Source organism: Mobula hypostoma, chromosome 1 (genome assembly GCF_963921235.1).
Source record: "Mobula hypostoma chromosome 1, sMobHyp1.1, whole genome shotgun sequence".
Lineage (NCBI taxonomy): Eukaryota > Metazoa > Chordata > Chondrichthyes > Myliobatiformes > Myliobatidae > Mobula > Mobula hypostoma.
Genome location: NC_086097.1, coordinates 217,536,602 through 217,556,732, shown reverse-complemented (window position 1 = coordinate 217,556,732; position 20,131 = coordinate 217,536,602). Strand labels below are relative to the sequence as shown.

Sequence of the window (20,131 nt, the reverse complement as noted above, 5' to 3'; positions counted from 1 at the left end):
CTGTTTGTTTTCAGGCATCATGCAACTTTATTAGTTTGATTCCTACAGATTAAACAGTTAACACATGCACATCAGTCAAAAGATCTGCTTGCTCTCATGAGCCAGAAAAGGCCATGAGAAGACCTTGGCGAGCAGGATTAAGGAAAACCCAAAAGCATTCTGCAAGTAAGTGAAGAGCAAGAGGATAAGACGTGAGAGAATAGGACCAATCAAGTGTGAAAGTGGAAAAGTGTGTATGGAACCGGGGGAGGGAGCGGATGTAGTTAATGAATACTTTGCTTCAGTATTCACTACGGAAAAGGATCTTGGCAATTGTTGGGCTGACTTACAGCAGACTGAAAAGCTTGAACATACAGACATTAAGAAAGAGGATGAGCTAGAGCTTTTGGAAAGCATCAAGCTGGATAAGTCACCGGGACCGGACGAGAAATACCCCAGGCTACTTTGGGAGGCGAGGGAGAAGATTGCTGAGCCTCTGGCAATGATCTTTGCATCATCAATGAGGACGAGAGAAGTTCCGGGGGATTAGAGGATTACGGATGTTGATCCCTTATTCAAAAAAGGGAGTAGAAAAAGCCCAGGAATTTATAGACCAGTGAGTCTTATTTCGGTCATTGGTAAATTGATGGAAAAGATCCTGAAAAGCAGGATTTACGAACATTTGGAGAAGCATAATATGATTGTGAAAGGCAGGACGCGCCTTACGAGCCTGATTGAATTTTTTTGAGGATTTGACTAAATACATCGATGAAGGTAGAGCAGTAGATGTAGTGTGTATGGATTTCAGCAAGGCATTTGACAAGGTACCCCATGTAAAAGTTATTAAGAAAGTAAGGAGCATAGGATTCAAGGGGACATTGCTTTGTGGATCCAGAACTGGCTTGCCCACAGAAGGCAAAGAGTGGTTGTAGACGGGTCATATGGAGGTCAGTCACCAGTGGTGTGCCTCAGGGATCTGTTCTGGGACCCCTTCTCTTCATGATTTTTATAAGTGACCTGGATGAGGAAGTGGAGGGATGAGTTAGTAAATTGGCTGATTTCACAAAGTTTGGGTGTGTTGTGGATAGTGTGGAGGGCTGTCAGAGGTTACAGCGGAACATTAATAGTATGTAAAACTGGGCTGAGAAGTGGCAGATGGAATTCAACCCAGATAAGTGTGAGGTGGTTTATTTTGGTAGGCCAAATATGATGGCAGAATGTAGTATTAATGTTAAGAATCTTGGCAGTGTGGAGGATCAGAGTGATCTTGGGGTCAGAGTACATAGGACACTCAATGATGCTGAGCAGGTTGTCTGTGTGGTTAAGAAGGCATACACTATATTGGCCTTCATCAACCGTGGGATTGAGTTTAAGAGCCGAGAGGTAATGTTACAGCTGTATAGGACACAGGTCAGACCCCACTTGGAGTACTGTGTTCAGATCTGGTCATCTCTCTACAGGAAGGACGTAGGAACTATAGAAAGGGTGCAGAGGAGATTTACAAGGATGTTGCCTGGATTGCGGAGCATGCCTTATGAGGATAGAACATAGAACAGAGAATAATACAGCACAGTCCAGGCCCTTCAGCCCACAATGTTGTGCCTACCCTTAAACCCTGCCTCCCATATAACCCCCACCTTAAATTCCTCCATATACCTGTCTAGTAGTCTCTTAAATTTCACTAATGTATCTGCCTCCACCACTGACTCAGGCAGTGCATTCCACTCACCAACCACTCTCTGAGTAAAAAAACCTTCCTCTAATAACTCCCTTGAACTTCCCACCCATTACCTTAAAGCCATGTCCTCTTGTATTGAGCAGCGGTGCCCTGGGAAAGAGGCGCTGGCTGTCCTCTATCTATTCCTCTTAATATCTTGTACACCTCTATCATGTCTCCTCTCATTCTCCTTCTCTCCAAAGAGTAAAACCCTAGCTCCTTTAATCTCTGATCATAATCCACGCTCTCTAAACCAGGCAGCATCCTGACAAATCTTCTCTGTACCCTTTCCATTGCTTCCACATCCTTCTTATAGTGAGGTGACCAGAACTGGACACAGTACTCCAAGTGTGGCCTAACCAGAGTTTTATAGACCTGCATCATTACCTCGCGACTCTTAAACTCTATCCCTCAACTTATGAAAGATAACACCCCATAAGCTTTCTTAACTACCCTATCTACCTGTGAGGCAACTTTCAGGGATCTGTGGACATGTACCCCGAGATCCCTCTGCTCCTCCACACTACCAAGTATCCTGCCATTTACTTTGTACTCTGCCTTGGAGTTTGTCCTTCCAAAGTGTACCACCTCACACTTTCACACTTCTCCGGGCTGAACTCCATCTGCCACTTCTCAGCCCACTTCTGCATCCTACCAATGTCTCTCTGCAATCTTTGACAATCCCCTACACTATCCACAACACCACCAACCTTTGTGTCATCTGCAAACTTGCCAACCCACCCTTCTATCCCCACATCCAGGTCGTTAATAAAAATCATGAAAAGTAGAGGTCCCAGAACAGATCCTTGTGGGACACCACTAGTCACAATCCTCCAATCTGAATCTACTCCCTCCACCATGACCCTCAGCTTTCTGCAGGCAAGCCAATTCTGAATCCACCCGGCCAAACTTCCCTGGATCCCATGCTTTCTGACTTTCTCAATAAGTCTACCATGTGGAACCCTGTCAAATGCTTTACTGAAATCCATGTAGATCACATCCACTGCACTACCCTCATCTATATGCCTGGTCACCTCCTCAAAGAACTCTACCAGTCTTGTTAGACATGATCTGCCCTTCACAAAGCCATGTTGACTGTCCCTGATCAGACCATGATTCTCTAAATGCCCATAGATCCTATCTCTAAGAATCTTTTCCCACCACAGACGTAAGGCTCACTGGTCTATAATTACCCAGACTATCCCTATTACCTTTTTTGAACAAGAGGACAACATTCGCCTCCCTCCAATCCTCCGATACCATTCCCATGGACAACGAGGACATAAAGATCCTAAGCCAGAGGCTCAACAATCTCTTCCTTCGCCTCGTGGAGCAGCCTGGGGAATATTCTGTCAGGCCCCAGGGACTTATCTGTCCTAATGTATTTTAACAACTCCAACACCTCCTCTCCATTCATATCAACATGCTCCAGAACATCAATCTCACTCATATTGTACTCACTGTCATCAAGTTCCCTCTCATTGGTGAATACCAAAGTATTCATTGAGGACCTCGCTCACTTTCACAGCCTCCAGGCACATCTTTCCATCTTTATCTCTAATTGGTCCTACCTTCACTCCTGTCATCCTTTTGTTCTTCACATAACTGAAGAATGCCTGGGGGTTTTCCTTTATTCTACTTGCCAAGGCCTTCTCATGCCCCCTTCTTGCTCTCCTCAGCCCCTTCTTAAGCTCCTTTCTTGCTACCCTATATTCCTCTTTAGACCCATCTGATCCTTGCTTCCTAAACCTCATGTATGTTGCCTTCTTCCACCTGACTAGATTCTCCATCTTACTTGTCACCCATGGTTCCTTCACCCTACCATCCTTTATCTTCCTCACTGGGACAAATTTATCCCTAACATCCTGCAAGAGATCACTAAACACTGACCACATGTCCATTGTATATTTCCCTGCAAAAACATCATCCCAATTCACACCCGCAAGTTCTGGCCTTATAGCCTCATAACTTGCCCTTCCCCAATTAAAAAATTTCCTGTCCTCTCTGATTCTATCCTTTTCCATGATAATGTTAAAGGCCAGGGAGCCGTGGTCACTGTCCACTAGATGCTCACCCACTGAGAGATCTGTGACCTGATATTAGATCTAGTATGGCATTCCCCCTAGTTGGCCTGTCAACATACTGTGACAGGAATCCGTCCTGGACACACTTAACAAACTCTGCCCCGTCTAAACCATTGGAACTAATCAGGTGCCAATCAATATTAGGGAAGTTAAAGTAACCCATGATAACAACCCTGTTACTTTTGCACCTTTCCAAAATTTGCCTCCCAATCTGCTCCTTGGTATCTCTGCTGCTACCAGGGGACCTACAGAATACTCCCAATAGAGTAACTGCTCCCTTCTTGTTCCTGACTTCTACCCATACTGACTCAAAAGAGGATTCTGCTACATAACCCACTCTTTCTGTAGCTGTAATAGTATCCCTGACCAGTAATGCCATCCTTCCTTCCCCCCTCTATCCCTTTTAAAGCACTGAAATCCAGGAATATTGAGAATCCATTCCTGCCCTGGTGCCAGCCAAGTCTCTGTAATGGCCACAACATCATAATTCCGTGTATGTATCCAAGCTCTCAGTTCATCACCTTTGCTCCTGATGCTTCTTGCATTGAAGTACACGCACTGTAGCTCTTCTACCTTACTACCTTCACACCCTTTAGTCTGTTTCTCTTTCCTGAAAGCCTCTTTATAGGTTGAGAGAACTTGGCCTTTTCTCCTTGGAGCGATGGAGGACGTGAGGTGACGAGATAGAGGTGTATAAGATGATGAGAGGCATTGATCGTATAGTCAGAGGCTTTCTCCCCCAAGGCTGAAATCGCTAACATGAGAAGGCACAGTTTTAAGGTGCTTGGAAGTAGGTACAGAGGAGATGTCAGAGTTAAGTTATTTTTTACGCAGAGAGTGGTGAGTGCGTGGAATGGGTTGCCGGCAATGGTGGTGGAGGCAGATATGATAGGGTCTTTTAAGAGACTCCTGGATAGGTACATAGAGCTTAGAAAAATTGAGGGCTATGGGTAATTTCTAAAGTAAGTACATGTTCAGCACAGCATTGTGGGTGCTGTAGACCTTCTATGTTTCTATGTTTACAAGCTTTAAACCTATCAAAATATAGTAACTAACATTTGTCCCCATTTCATCCTAACTTGCTATCATTTACCAAAAATGAAGTTGAAGTTTACACAATATGCCCATTACTAAAATTTCATTGCACATTTAACCAATAGGGAATTCACATACATACATACCTTTGAGTCTAAAAGGATGTTTTCTGGTTTCAAATCCCTATTCCAAGAACAAGAAATAAAATTACAATTTTTCTCATAGGCTTTAAAATCAAATTAAATAGTTGATCACTTAACACCACATTAAGTGAAGAAAGTAACAAAAGCAAAAATGGTTGTCAACATCTCAAAGGATATATCCTGTGCCCAACATATTGATGTGGTCATGAAAAAGGCATGCCAGCGGTTCTACTTCATTAGTAGTTGAGGAGATTCGGAATGTTACTGAAGTCTCTTGCAAATTTCTATAGATGGTGGAGAGCATTCTGACAGGTTTGTATGGATACTCCAATACACAGAAATGCAAGAGGCTACAGACCGCTGCAGCTTCTTCTACTCAGTCATCAGGTTCCTGAACGGTCCCTAAACATGGCCCTGTTATTCCCCATATTTGTACTATTTATTTTGTGATTTATAGTAATTTTATGTCTTGGTACTGTCTGCTGCTGCAAAACAACAGATTTTACTTCTGTTGATAGACAGTGATAATAAACCTGATTCTGATTAGTTCAATGAATGATCAAGTTTTTAGTTCACTTTACAGTATAATTACAGTGAATCAAACGTATACAACACTAATCTCACCAGTGGGACGCATTCTGAAATGGGGGCTTCAATGCAATGTACAAATTCGCTGACAACACCACTGCTGTTGGATGAATCACAGGACACACAATAATCACAGGACACATGAGTAATATTACCCAAAGCGAGAGAGGTCACCTGGTTATGTGAAGATGCAACAGCAACCTCTCGCTCGACATGAGTAAAACTAGAGCTGATTACTGACTTCAAGAAGCAGAAGGAGGGCAAATGCGTGCCAGTCTCAAATGGGGGATCAACGGGGAAGAGAGTTAGCAGCTTTAAATTCCTGAGTATTAACATATCAGATGACCTGTCCCGGGCCCAGCATATGAAAGGCATGTCAGTGTCTTTACTTTCTTCGAAGGTTAACAAGGTTTGGCATGTCACCAAACACGCCAACAAACTTTGACAGATGTGCTGTTGAAAGTATCCTGACTGGTTGCATTGTGGTTTGGTATGGTAATTCAAATGATCAGCAATGCATGAATTTGCAGGGAGTAGTGGACACAGCCCAATACATCATTGGCACATCCCTCCTTACGATTGGTAGTACCTACAAGAGGCAAACATAGAAAATAGGTGCAGGAGTAGGCCATTCAGCCCTTCAAGCCTGCACCGCCATTCAGTATGATCATGGCTGATCATCCAACTCAGAACCCTGTACCAACCTTCCCTCCATACCCCCGATCCCTTTAGCCACAAGGGCCATATCTAACTCCCTCTTAAATATAGCCAATGAACTGGCCTCAACTGTTTTCTGTGGCAGAGAATTCCACAGATTCACCACTCTCTGTGTGAAGAAGTTTTTCCTAATCTCGGTCCTAAAAGGCTTCCCCTTTATCCTCAATCTGTGACCCCTCGTTCTGGACTTCCCCAACATCGAGAACAATGAACTGCTACCACCTTTTGAACATTCAGTTATTGACCCAACTAGCACAACCCGAGTCACTACAGTTCATGCAACACAATGACCACTTTGATTACTTTGCACTAAACATCCTATTTTGTTCAATTTTTTTCTTGCAAAATTATATATAAGGTTTGATTTGTTTTTCCTGTGAATGCTACTTATCTGATACTATGTGCATCTGATAGTGCTGCAGGTAAATTTATCATTGCACTTGTGCATACTTGTGCACATGACAATAAACTCAACAGATTTTTAGCCACACAAACACGAGGAATTCTGCAGATGCTGGGAATTCAAGCAACACACATCAAAGTTGCTGGTGAACGCAGCAGGCCAGGCAGCTTCTCTAGGAAGAGGTACAGTCAATTTTTAACCAAGGATCTTCAACTCTGGAACTGACTACTGGTGGCAGTGTTTTGTACAGGTTGATTTTTAACTGGCATGTCTTTGGACTGTGGGAGGAAACTCACACACTCAGGGAAGGACAGATGAACTTCTTACAGACAGCGTTGGAATTGAACTCCGAACAGTTGAAGGAAACAACTGTGCCATCTCAGGCAGCACTCACTCACCAAAAGGAGCACAGTAGTTTGGGTTCAATCAGGATACCTCAGCTCCAGTTTTCGTTACAACTTTTATTGGTCAAATATGTTCAAATACCATACACTGGGGAATGAATACGCCTCTTCACATAAATAAGTCTTTGTTTGTAGCATTAAGCATAGAAGAAAAAGTGTAATAGCTGGATTTCAGATCAGATCATGATGGATCAGATCACTTTTGCTTTAGTGTGCTAGCTCCAAGATCAGGGTTCAATTCTTGCTGCTGTCTATAATGAGATTGCATGTTTCTCCATGATGGCGTGAGATTTCTCCAGGTGCTCTGGTTCTCTCTCACATTCCAAAGACTTACAAGTTAGGGTTAGTAAGTTGCGGACATACTATCGTGGGACTGGAAGCATGGTGACACGTGGGCTGACCACCCCCCCCCCGGTACATCTTGGACTGTGTTGGTCATTGACACAAAAAAGAGCATTGTACATGTGACAAATATAATGTCATCTAATTATGCTTGAGTACAGCATCAGCATAATGACAAAATCCACAAGCAGCTTAAATATTGATCAGTTACAGGCACTCAATTTCCTCAAAACTCTAGATATCAAATGCCAAAACTAGTCAAGGTCTTTTCCTGAGGTTGTAACAAGCAGAAAAGATGAGGGAGAACCAATGGATGTGGTACATGTTAGATACTCTGCAGGCCTTCGATAATGTGCCACGCAAGAGATCAATAACCAAATTAGAGCACAAGGGTTTGGGGGGGGGGTGCAGGGGTAATGTACTCATAGACCAAAAATAAGAATCCAATGGAAACTCATAGGGTACAGGAGATGTTTATTATCTATATCAATGATTTGGAAGCAGAGCCTAAGTTTTATATATATGAAATAAACACCAGGTGGCCTGTGCAAAAATTGCTTCAAGGCTTCAAGACAACACAGTCTAAGTAACACATGAAGCTCACATATGATGGAATATATTTTGTCATTCATGTTGGTAGGAATGTTTTTTTTAAATGGATCAAAATTGAAAGGTGTCATTGTTCAGAAGGACCTGGGTGTCCTTGTGCATAAAGCACAAGAAGTTAATGTCCAAGTACAGCAAGCAATTAGCAAAGCAGCTTTATGTTAGATTCCAAGTACAGCAGTGAGCCAGACCTGAGGCATTACCTGGCCTCATCCTGCTCTTACTTTATTATTTTGTATTACCTAGAAGTAAAATTCAGCCTTTATAATTCACAGTGATGTTTTGCATTGAATTCGAAGTGATAGTTTACCTGTAAACAATATTGAGTGAATGCAAGTATCCCAGTGCACTGGCTATTTCTGCAGCATAAAATCTGGCTCTGTCTTCAGGGAAGCAGCGCTCTCTTTGTAGATGGAAAAACAACTAAAATTCATATAGGATAAGTACATTAACTCACGCAACCATGAAAAGAAAAATACCATATTCATGCCAAGTTAATAGGCTGAACTTTTTTTTTAAAAAACATACAACAGATTCATTACAGTTAAAATGGAAAACCTTCAACTTGCATTAGATGTAATAATATTCCCACAACTTGCATTACATTGTGCCTTCAACTTAGTATAATATCTCAGGGTCCTTCATAGTATTGCAATCAGACAAGAAATGACATTGAGAAGAAACATTTGCAGGGCTGACTAAAGGCTTGATGGAAGTAGAGTTCATGTCCTTAAGTAACTGAGAGGTAAAGGGCTCAGAAAGGAACTGCTAGAAGGTTGAAGGCATGTTTGGAGCATAAATTGAGATATACAGATGCCGTATGTAGAGAGGTCCAAATTATGTAGAGGACTAGAGGAGGTTACAGAGATGAGGAGAGAGAAAAAAGGAGGCAAGGAGGGATGTAAATAAAAGAAATTTACAAGAGCTAACAGCAAACTGTAAATTGAGTGAAGAGATAGATACTGAACAGGACCTAATACATGTTATGAATATTAGCGATACTCAATAAGCTCCTGTTTTTGAAATGTAGAAACCAAAAGATAGGAAGTTGGCTTCAGATCATAGCAAATTTGATTGTGGGAATTAAATTTTATGTTTTAGTGAAAAGGTCCATTGTACACTTTTGAAAGTTAAGAACTTTTGAAAGTTAAGAACTTTTAGCTCAGAACCATCAGAGGGCAAGTGAAGTTAATGAACTGAGGTTACCTGCACCTACATAGGCAAGAAGCTTGTTTACAGGAAATCACAAGTACAGTTTTGCACACCATTTTGAAACAAGGAACAGATTACCTGCACCATCTTACATAGCAATGACCAAGCTAAAGGTAAAAAAAGCATAAAACAGATACATCAAAATAAACAGGAAGATTATATCTACAAATGTGTCTAGTTAGTGGTTCTGCATGTCAGTTGTTTGCTTTTATAGAGTCATCAAAAAGTACAGCCCAGAAACAGGCCCTTCGGCCCATCTAGTCTGTGCTAAACCACTTAAACTGCTGACTCTCATCTGAGTTTTATGATACTGAATTTTCATTTCAGTATCTGTGCCAATTTTCATATGTTAAACGTACTACAATCTATCTCTGCCATTATATGAAGAAAATCATAATTCAGTGATTTATCACTGCCTACCAATCCAAGTAATAATACTTACCTCCCCACCGTTAATAAAATCCAGGACAAAGTAGAGCTTGTCTGTGGTTTGGAACGAATAATGAAGTCCAACCAGGAAGGGATGTTTTGCATTTTTCAGCAGCACATTACGCTCAGCCATAATGTGCTTTTGCTGCATTAAGAGAATATTTTAAGAACTAGTAAAGCACCATGAAAACAATAAGCTACTAAAATAAATAAATCGCAGTATGTCAAGTTTATAATATTACCTCTTTCTTCTTTAGGATCACTTTCTTATGCAAGACTTTGATTGCATAAAGTTTACCGTCAGCTTTGTGTTTTGCAAGTAGTACCTAACAAAAATAATTTTATAGTTATAATCCAGATGATTCATCCTTGTTGGAGAAAAATGGTAGACTTTCAATTTCTGAAATTCATACAAAAAGTTAATTTACACAGAAACAGAAGCTGAAGTTAAACATTTAAACAACCTCACCTTGCCAAAGCTTCCTTTGCCAATTAGCTTCAAGAAAACAAAGTCTGTTGGTTTAGCTCTGAAATACCCCAAGAAAAATCAAAATTCTCCATTATGCAATATAGAGTTAAAATACACAACGCATTCAAAATTGTAATACATAATATAATTTCAACAGCACAACACACAAAACTTAATGTACATTTTCAATACAATAACATATATAAATAACTACGATTCTAAGGTGTACTCACTGTGGATTTCCTGAGGCACCAAGATAAATACTTTCAGAGGTAGAATGTTGCTGTTGATAAACATAAACATCTTAGAATCTCAAGCATGATAATGAATTAGATCAATACAGGACCCTGAATGCCAGTCTCTAAGGTAGCATGCACAGTTTAAAACTACAATTTTTCTGCATGTACAGTACCATGTGACCAGGCTTTTCATCCTCATCTTCTGATAGATCAGACTGATTCTTTGGGTTATCCATTTGAAGAAATGCTCGAACTTCGAAACTGAAAACAAACAATAGCAGTTTCCTTAATACTCTAGGAAATAAATTTTTGTTAGATGTTGGAGTAAAATAAAACAAGTAGAATCAATTGTTACAAATATCAGAAACTGCACAAACATCATATTCTAAAGAGAGCTGGACCAGCTCTTTGCAAAGGAATTTAGCAGTTAGCAATAGTACTATCAATATGGTCTCCTGAACTTGCTTTGATCCCCTGATGAACGACTTTCCTCATTTTGTACCAACTTTCCATTCTTTTATCTCCCTGTATACATTTCTCCTAGCTGTTGAGAAATTTCAGGCATCATAAGCATGGGGCAACGCTAATTACCCAAAATAAGCAGATGACATACCAGCGCATTTTCATTCTGAGTCTCAGTGGGAAAGGGCCCCTACTGTGTAGAAAACATTATGTGTGGTCCCAGTACTCAAGAAAGGCCAACCAAAAGTCGTGAATGACTACCATCTAGTTGCCCTGATCTCATACATGAAGACTCTAGAGATGCTGGTCCTGGCTTACCTCCAACCCCTGGTCAGATCAGCCCTCGATCCCCTGCTGTTTGCATACCAGGAGCACATTGGAGTCGATGATGCTGTCATCTACCTGCTGAACAGAGCCAACTCCCATTTGGATAAGCAGGACAACGCTGTGATGATCAGGTCTTTTGATTTCTCAAGTGCCTTCAGTACCATACAACCCTCATTGCTGGGGGAAAAGCTCCGCTCAATGCAGGTTGGCACTTCCATTGTATCCTGGATAATGGATAGCTTGTGCAGCTTCAGAGCAGTGTGTCAGGTAGCACTGGGGCCCCACAGAGGACTCCATTAGCTCTCTTCCTGTTTACCCTGTATACCTCAGACTTTAGCTACAACACTGAGTCATGTCACCTGCAGAAATTCTCTGATGATTCAGCAATAGTTGGGTGTATAAAGGGAGGATGGGAGGACGAATACAGGGCCCTGAAACAGGACTCTGTCAAATGGCGCAAGCTGAATCATCTGCAGCTCAACATCAATAAGACAGAGGAAATGGTGAAGGACTTTAGGCAGACCAAGCCTGAACCGCTCCCTGTTACTACTGATATTGAGGACGAGAATGTGGCGAGGACCTACAAGTACCTGGGAGTGCACCTGGATGACAGACTTGAGTGGAAAACCAACACAGAGGCTCTGTACAAGTCACCTCTACTTCCTGAGGAGACTGAGGTCCTTTGGAGTATGCAGGCCTCTCCTTCACATGTTCTACCAGTCTGTTGTCGCCAGTACAATCTTCTATGCAGTGGTGTGCTGGGACAATGGCATCAACATGAGTGATGCCAACAGGCTCAATAAACCGATTAGAAAGGCAGGCTATGTTATAGGAGTCAAACTGGACACAATGGAGACTGTAATAAAACAAAACACCCCATGGAAAATCCTAGCAATAACGACAATACAGGGACAAGATCCAGCCACAACTCTCCACCAAAAACACACGCAGCTTATGGCTAGGTCTGCACACAATCACCGACTTCAAACCTAAACACAGTGATATTTCTAACATCGCTGCCTCTCTCCCAGATGAGCTAAGTCTTTTTGATATTGATATTGCCAACACTGAGCACCAGAGGAGAGCTGCTGAAGTGACCTGCACCTTGGTCATTGCTGTGGCTGAAGTACGCTGGTGTGTCCAACGAGTGGACAGTCGCAAAGCTGCGGGATGGACTGCATCCCAGGGCGGGTACTCAGGACGTGCACAGCACAATTGGCAGGTGTGTTTACAGACATTTTCAATCTCTCCCTCTCCCAGTGCAGAGTGCCCTCCTGCTTCAAAACATCCACCATTGTCCCTGTACCTAAAAAGACCAAGGTAACATGTCTGAACAGGCCGGCGTCCTGTCACACTCACCTTAATAATAAGCAGATGCTTTGACAGACTGGTCAAGGACTACATCTGCAGCTTGCTACCACCCACAATGGACCCCATACAATTCGCCTACCGACACAACCGATCGACAGATGTCGCAACAACCACTGCTCTACATACTGTCCTTACACATCTGGAGAAGAAGGATGCTTAGGTGAGAAAGCTGATCTTGGACTACAGTTCAGCATTCAACACCATAATTCCCTCCAGGTTCGACAAGAAGCTCACAGACCTCGGCCTTCACCCTGCCTTGTGTAGCTGGATCCTGGACTTCCTGTCAGATCACCGACAGGTGGTAAGAGTGGGCTCCGTCACCTCTGCCCCTCTGACCCTCAACACAGGTGCTCCTCAATTTGCAGATGAAACTACACTGATTGCCCTGATCTCAAATAATAACGAGGCAGCCTACAGAGAATTCATCACCCTGACACAGTGGTGTCAAGAAAACAACCTCAATGTCGCAAAAACAAAGCAGCTGATTGTGGACTACAGGAGGAATGGAGACAGGCTAGCCCCTATTGACATCAATGGATCTGGGGCTGAGAGGGTGAACAGCTTTAAGTTCCTCGGCATACACATCACCGAGGATCTCACGTGGTCTGTACATACAGGCTGTGTGATGAAAAAAGCACAACAGCGCCTCTTTTACCTCAGATGGTTGAAGAAGTTTGGTATGGGCCCCCAAATCCTAAGAACTTCCTGCAGGGGCACAATTGAGAGCATCCTGATTGGATGCATCACTGCCTGGTGTGGGAACTGTACCTCCCTCAATCGCAGGACTCTGCAGAGAGTGGTGCGGACAGCCCAGCACATCTGTAGTTGTGAACTTCCCACTATTCAGGACATTTACAGAGACAGGTGTGTAAAAAGGTCCTGAAGGATCATTGGGGATCTGAGTGACCCCAACCACAAACTGTTACAGCTGCTGCTACTATCCGGGAAACGGTACGGCAGCATAAAAGCAGGGGCCATCAGGCTCCGGGACAGCTTCTTCCACCAGGCCGTCAGACTGATTAATTCATGCTGACACAATTGCATTTCGATCTTATATTGACTGTCCTGCTGTATATATTATTTATTACAAATTATAGATTGCTCATTGCACATTTAGGTGGAGACGTAATGTAAAGATTTTTACTCCTCATATATGTGAAGGATACAAGTAATAAAGTCAATTCAATTCAATTCAATTCTGGACAATGTTTCTCACTCTCTGCATATCACCTTGGCTGAACAAAGGAGCACTTTTAGCAATTGACTAAGACAACTGCTCTGCTCCAAAAAAGTACTGTATGAGATCATTCTTACCCTCAGCCATTAGGTTCTATAATGAGTCAACCTATAGCTGGGGAAGTGATGACCACCCCCCCCCCCCAATTAAACTGTTTGAGGTAACTTTTTTTTATTCCTTTTTACTTCTCTTCTAATATTTGTATATCTGTGCACGTGTAATGCTACTCTGAACCTGTAATTTCCTTTGGGATCAATAAAGCATCTATCTGTCCATGTATAATCTTTACTATCTGTTATTCTTGCATTTCTCAATACAAGTACCAAATTATTAACTACATGGCACTGAATTTAAGATGTTCTTGTAAGTTAACAATTCTATCTGATCTCAGCATCTCTTGTATCTGTTCAACTACAGGAATTTCACTGCTGTTGTCTGTTCACAATACAAAAATCAATATCGGACTTCACAGCTATTACAGACTAGGTTTGACGAAGAAACTGTTGTTCTGATTTAATGAGGATAATTTGAATGTGGTGATATTGTTTTATTAGCTTCTTTCTCATTACATGCGGGAGGAGGGGGGGAACACAATGACTCTATCCTTTCCCATGCTAGTTCTGGCTTCTGACTTGAACATTCTAATACCAACCACTCGCTGGAAAGCAAAAATGCTGCACACTGACATGCTCCAGAAATCAATAAACAGTGAAAGGCCTCAGAGATGAAACACTAACTCTGCTTCCCACATTCTGCTTGATCTGTTGAGCATTTTCTATTTTAATCACATGGTGTGGATCTTGCTAGTTAATAATGAGCTTCCAAGCAGACTGTCAGCATTTTGCCATTTGATAGCAGGGACTTGTTTAGAAGCTCAAGTGTGGAAATTATTGAAAGTTTCTGATGGCTGAATCAGTTCACATTTCCAATAGACTCCATATACATCCAGCACATTTAATGCCGGAGGGTGGGGGGTAAATAAACTCTCGTACTTTGCCCCAAGGTAGCCTGAAGAGCCTTTCGCTCCGGAGCCTGTAGTCAGTGCCTTACTTCAATGAGTTCTATGAAGCTGAAGGATTAAATGACAATACAGAAAGTAAGTTACTTCATTTAATTATTTGATTTTAGCTTAATGTTTTTAATTTTTTGTGCCTTTTTTACATTTTCCCCCCACATTCAGCATTTTACAAAAATATTTAAAGATGTATTTTTATTTAGAGATGTAGCACAGTTACAAGGCCAGACAACAAACTCGTACCACCCAGCTACGCCTATGTGACCAATTAACCTACTAACCCACATTGGTCAAGGGGAGAACGTACAAACTCCTTTCAGGCAGTGGCGGAAATGAATCCAGGCTGCTGGCACTGTAATGCGTTATGCTGACCGCTACATATTGTGCCTCCATTTTTCTTCAATTTTAATCCTTCTGAAGTTCTCCGAATGTCAGAAACTTTTTAGAATGTTTAATAATTGCTCCCTGCTTCTATTGTGGACAAAGCTAGGATAAGAGTCAAAGAACGCTGGGATCAGAACTTTCTCATCCATTGCTGTTCAGACCTGATGGCTGCTGAGTGCAAGTGGCTGCAGTCTGAGATGCCCATTCAGGCCTTCAAGTTATGCCCTTCACAAATAGATCATGTAAGTACAGGAAAGGGAAGACCACACACTTGTAGAAAGAGGATACCTGATCAACAAAATCCATCCCTGAATTTTCATTCGAGTAACAATTCTGAGAAGCTTTTAAGAAAACATTATAAAATCACAATCCATAAATTAAATCCAGCTAAATAATTGTAAGCTTTCTTAGCTGCAGATAATAACATATTTATTTGCCCTAACCTTCCCCACCCCTCCCAGAAGTCAATTAAAATGAAAATGGTTATCATTTTATGGAATTAGTGAAATGAATCTTACTTTTCACTTAATGACGGATTTGATACTATTTTCTGAATGAATTCATTCAATCCTGCTCTTCTTTGCTTGATAAAAGCTGTTAAAAATAAAAGTTGAAAGAATTTTTATTCTTCCACTCATGTTGACAAACTATTAGAAAACTACAAAGCAATATCAGTTTATTTAAATTGGAACTAATGAGGCTTCAGTGAGACTAGGGCAAAGATACGGCGTTACACTTAAAGAAAATGCTACAGGATTTAGAATACTTAGGTTACTTCTTGTCCCGTGCATTTATATACAGTAATAGTGAGCCCGAGACAGCCTAGTTAGTGAGAATTGCAGTTTACTTTTCTCCATCTTACAGGGGATTCACACTAATTGACAATTATATTCCTTTAACTAAACTGGTATATCAAAATTCATTTAGAGATACAGTGTGAAACAGGCCCTTCCAGCCCTTTGAGCTGCACTGCTCAGCAACTCACTGATTTAACCCTATCCTTACCATGGGACAATTTACCTACTATTACCCAGTTAACCTACTAATCAGCAAGTCTTTGGAGTGCGGGAGGAAACAGGAGTACCTGGAGGAAAACCAAGGGAAGTAACGTACAAACTTGCTTACAGACAACACTGGAATTGAACCCTGAACTCCAACGCCCTGAGCTGTAACAGCGTTGCGCTAACTGCTACACTACTCTGGTGCCCCTAGTTAAACCCAGATTAGTGATTACACTGAAAGTAGATAGTTACTAATTACTAATTTGAGATAAGCATGGCAAAACACGCATTTATTGTAAATAAAGTATGTGGGTATTCAGAATGAAAGGTAATTGAAAGCACCTGGATGCATGACAATCAAAATTGTAGCAAATACATGCAGCTCAAGGGACATCAGTTCAGAATTCAATCAAAATCAGTTTTAATGTCACAGGCATGCCATAAAATTTGTTACTCTGCAGCAGCAGTACAGTGCAATACATTAAAAACTTTAAATTATAACATGAAGTATATATAAAAATTTAATTAAAGAAGTGGTATAAAAAGCGAGCAAAAAATCGGTAATGTTCATGACTGGTTCATTGTCCGTTCAGATATCTGATGGCAGAGGTGTAGAAGCTGTTCCTACAATGTTGAACCTGTGTCTTCAGGTTCTTGTACCTCCTCCCTGATAGTGGCAATGAAAAGAGGGTGTGTCCTGGGTGATGGGGGACTGAGTGACGGAGCTGGCGTCTGGGATCTGTACATGGAATGTATCAGGGTGATAAGCTGCCTCGACACTTTGTTCCAAGAGTCAGTCACCCCTCAGATTAAGAATTGCAGAACAGGTCAGTCATGAGGAATGAAGGCATGTGATTACAAGTGAAACAAATATGGAGATCTTCAGGAGTGGATTGTGGTCTTCAGGAAAGGGAAGTTGGGGAGATCACACAACAGTCTTCATCAAGGGGTGGAAAGGTGCGCAGCCTAAATTTCCTGGACATCAATATCTCAGAATCTATCCTGGGTTGAACATGTTGGTGCAATCACAAAGAAGGGAAGAAAGCATTGCAGTTTGAGGAAATTTAGTATGTCAATACTCCAGCAAATTTCTACAGATATACCACAAAGAGTATTCTTACTGGTTGCATCACCACCTGGTATGAAGGTTCCAATGCACAGGATCGAAAGAGACTGTACAGTGTTGCAGACTCCATAAGGCACAACCCTCCTTACCATTTAGGATATCTTCAAAAGGTGGTGCCTCCAGAAAGAGGCACCCTTCACAAAGGCCTCTCACTACAGGACATGGCCCATTCTCTTTACTTCCATCAAGGTGGTACAGGAGCCTAAAGATCCACACTTAAGTGATTCAGAAGCAGCTTCTTCCCCTCCACCATCAGATTTCTGAGCACTCTATGAACATGACCTTTTTTTTTTCAGGATTTACCTATTATTAGAACTTGCAGTGATTTTTGAAAAACGTCTTAGCACTGTACCACTGCCACAGAACAGAATTCACAACATATGTCAGTGATAATAAATCTGATAGTAACAAAGACGAAATGCTTGAAGCCCGTGTGCACCTATCGAGAGAGTGCAGAGGGGACAAATACGCTAACTGCAGTACAGTGAGCAAGATACTGTTCTCGGCATTTACAAGTCTGGGGAAGGGATACTTGATGCCAGTGTTAATGACATTTCATCAGTACTGGAGAAGAAATTTGATGGAAAAAGGGAAAAGAATGATTCAGTTGTCACAGTCTATGTGGGATCCATGATTACAAACAGGACTGAGGAAGAGGTTCTTCTGGAGTAGTATGAAGAGCTCAACTCTGAGTTATCAAGTGGAACCAGAACCTGAGTCTAGTACAAATTAGTACGGGGTGAATATAATCAGAGCTGAAAGTGAGATTCTAAGAAAGTGTTTCAATTCATAGGAAACTGGCAGCTATTCCATTCCAACAGACTTCACTGCAATTCAGCTTAAAAATAGTTCTGGTGAATTGAGTGAATTGGGCTGCTAATAAGACAGCTTGGAGATAATTTAGAAGTCAAATAGAAAAGGCAAGGTGATATCCTAAGCTTTCAAAATGAGCACTTACAAGGCAGATCTGTTAAGAGGAGGCACAGCATACAACAAACATGAGAGAACATAGCCATATGACCATAGGGAAATAATGGTAAAAATAAACAAATTATGCCTCTTTACCTGAATGCACACGGCATTCATAACATGAAGGGCAGATTAATGGCAAAGGAGAAATAAATAGGCATAGGCTAATAACAGTCATTGCAGGGATGTGTTTATTAAGTGACCAAGATTGGGAATTAACTTTGGGACACAAGCAAAAATGGTAAAGGAAATGGAATAGCTATGATAATAAAGGAAACAGTTAACAGAGAAAGGATTTAAGGTACAGGAAATCAAGCATCAAATCAACAAAGATAATTAGCAAGTCAGCTTTTTTGAACTACACTCCTAAACTATGGAATTCAATACCTAAAACTATAAGGGATGCAGACTCCGTTAACAATTTTGAACATCGGCTCAAAAACTATTTACTTAACTAGCATATTTTTGTCTTTTATTTTCATGTCTGCACTTTATCCCAGAGTAAAGCAATTTGAACTACATTGGTTGCATGAAAAATGTTCTATAAATATTATTAATTTGCATGGAGCTAAGAGAAACACAAAGGCAGAAAATATTGATGGAAATATTCTGCATGCTCCAAACAAGTAGAAGGGTGTTATATACATCCGGAAATTAGAGAGGAATGTAATAAAGACAGTACAATAATTATGAGGGTGAAGAATAATCTTGTAGTTAAGAGACCTTTAGGAAATACATGTCATAATATAATAGAATTATATTAAAAGATTTGGTGCAGTTGAAAGCCAGGGTCTTAATTCTAGGCAAATAAAAGTAAAAAGCTATTAATTACAGTAGATTTGTAAATTATAATAAAACATCTGACTGTAAGCAAGCAATAGCAAACACTAAAGGAATTAAAACACACTTTTAAACAAATACATAGCCCAAAACACAAGCAGCCCACACTATAATTACTAAAAGAAGATGGAGTTAGTATTATGTCAACTTTGCCGAAAAGAACAATGGAGTCAAAGATAGGGGTAAAAGATTTGAAATTAGTGAAGGAGGAAAAATCATTGATTAGGAAAGAAAAAGTAGGAATGAGAGTAATACAACAGGAAAAGTGTAATTAGATTGGAAAAGCTTCTATCAATTTATAAAAAGGAAGTGATTTGCAAAAACTAGTATAGGCCCCTTAGATTAAGACGATAGGTTCAGTGAGGTTGGGCTACACTCTTTGCAGCAAAGGAGGATGAGAGGCGACTTGATAGAGGTATACAGGATGACAAGAGGCATAGATCAAGTGGATAGCCAGAAACTTTTTCACAGGGTGGAAATGGCTAATACACAGGGGCATAATTTTAAGATGACTGGAGGAAAGTATAGGGGAATGTCAGAGGTAAGTTGACTTTACGCAGAGAATGGTGGGTGCATGAAACACCTGCCAGAGGTGGTGGTAGAGGCAGATGCATTAGGGATATTTAAAAAAACTCTTAGATAGGCACATGGGTTAAATTTATCTTAGAGTAGGTTAAAAAGTCAGCACATCAAGGGCCAAGGGCCTGTAATGTGCTGTAGTGTTCCATTTTCTATGCCAGTCCCTGACAATTCATCCGTAACATATGTCATATCTTTATCATTTCCTTTTCTCTCCCAGACAGGAACATACTTATAATCTTGCCTTTAAACACCTCCCACTTACTGGATGTTGCTATGTCCTCAAGGAGCTGCTCCCAATCCACCTTTACCAGACATTATGCTGTTGCAATTAGTCTTCCACCAACATAAAATCTTAACTCTAAGATCAATTTTATCTTTTCCTATGAATACCTGGAAACATACTGAATTATAGTCACCAGATCCAAAGGGTTACTCCACAAACATTTCCTT

At 41.1% G+C, this 20,131-nt stretch overlaps 1 protein-coding gene across 10 annotated transcripts in view; it reads right to left on the bottom strand.

Annotated features, from left to right (window-relative positions):
• sgk3 (serum/glucocorticoid regulated kinase family member 3) overlaps positions 1–20,131 on the bottom strand; it is a 118,196-nt gene that overhangs the window by 15,815 nt on the left and 82,250 nt on the right. For all 10 annotated transcript variants that reach the window (XM_063064537.1, XM_063064526.1, XM_063064517.1 and 7 more), the window contains 8 exons: positions 15,682–15,757; positions 10,541–10,628; positions 10,362–10,411; positions 10,129–10,186; positions 9,902–9,985; positions 9,673–9,804; positions 8,329–8,441; positions 4,962–4,998 (listed from right to left, as the gene is read on the bottom strand). In XM_063064537.1, coding sequence (XP_062920607.1) covers positions 4,962–4,998; positions 8,329–8,441; positions 9,673–9,804; positions 9,902–9,985; positions 10,129–10,186; positions 10,362–10,411; positions 10,541–10,628; positions 15,682–15,757 — 638 coding nt within the window. The remainder of the gene's footprint in view (positions 1–4,961; positions 4,999–8,328; positions 8,442–9,672; positions 9,805–9,901; positions 9,986–10,128; positions 10,187–10,361; positions 10,412–10,540; positions 10,629–15,681; positions 15,758–20,131) is intronic.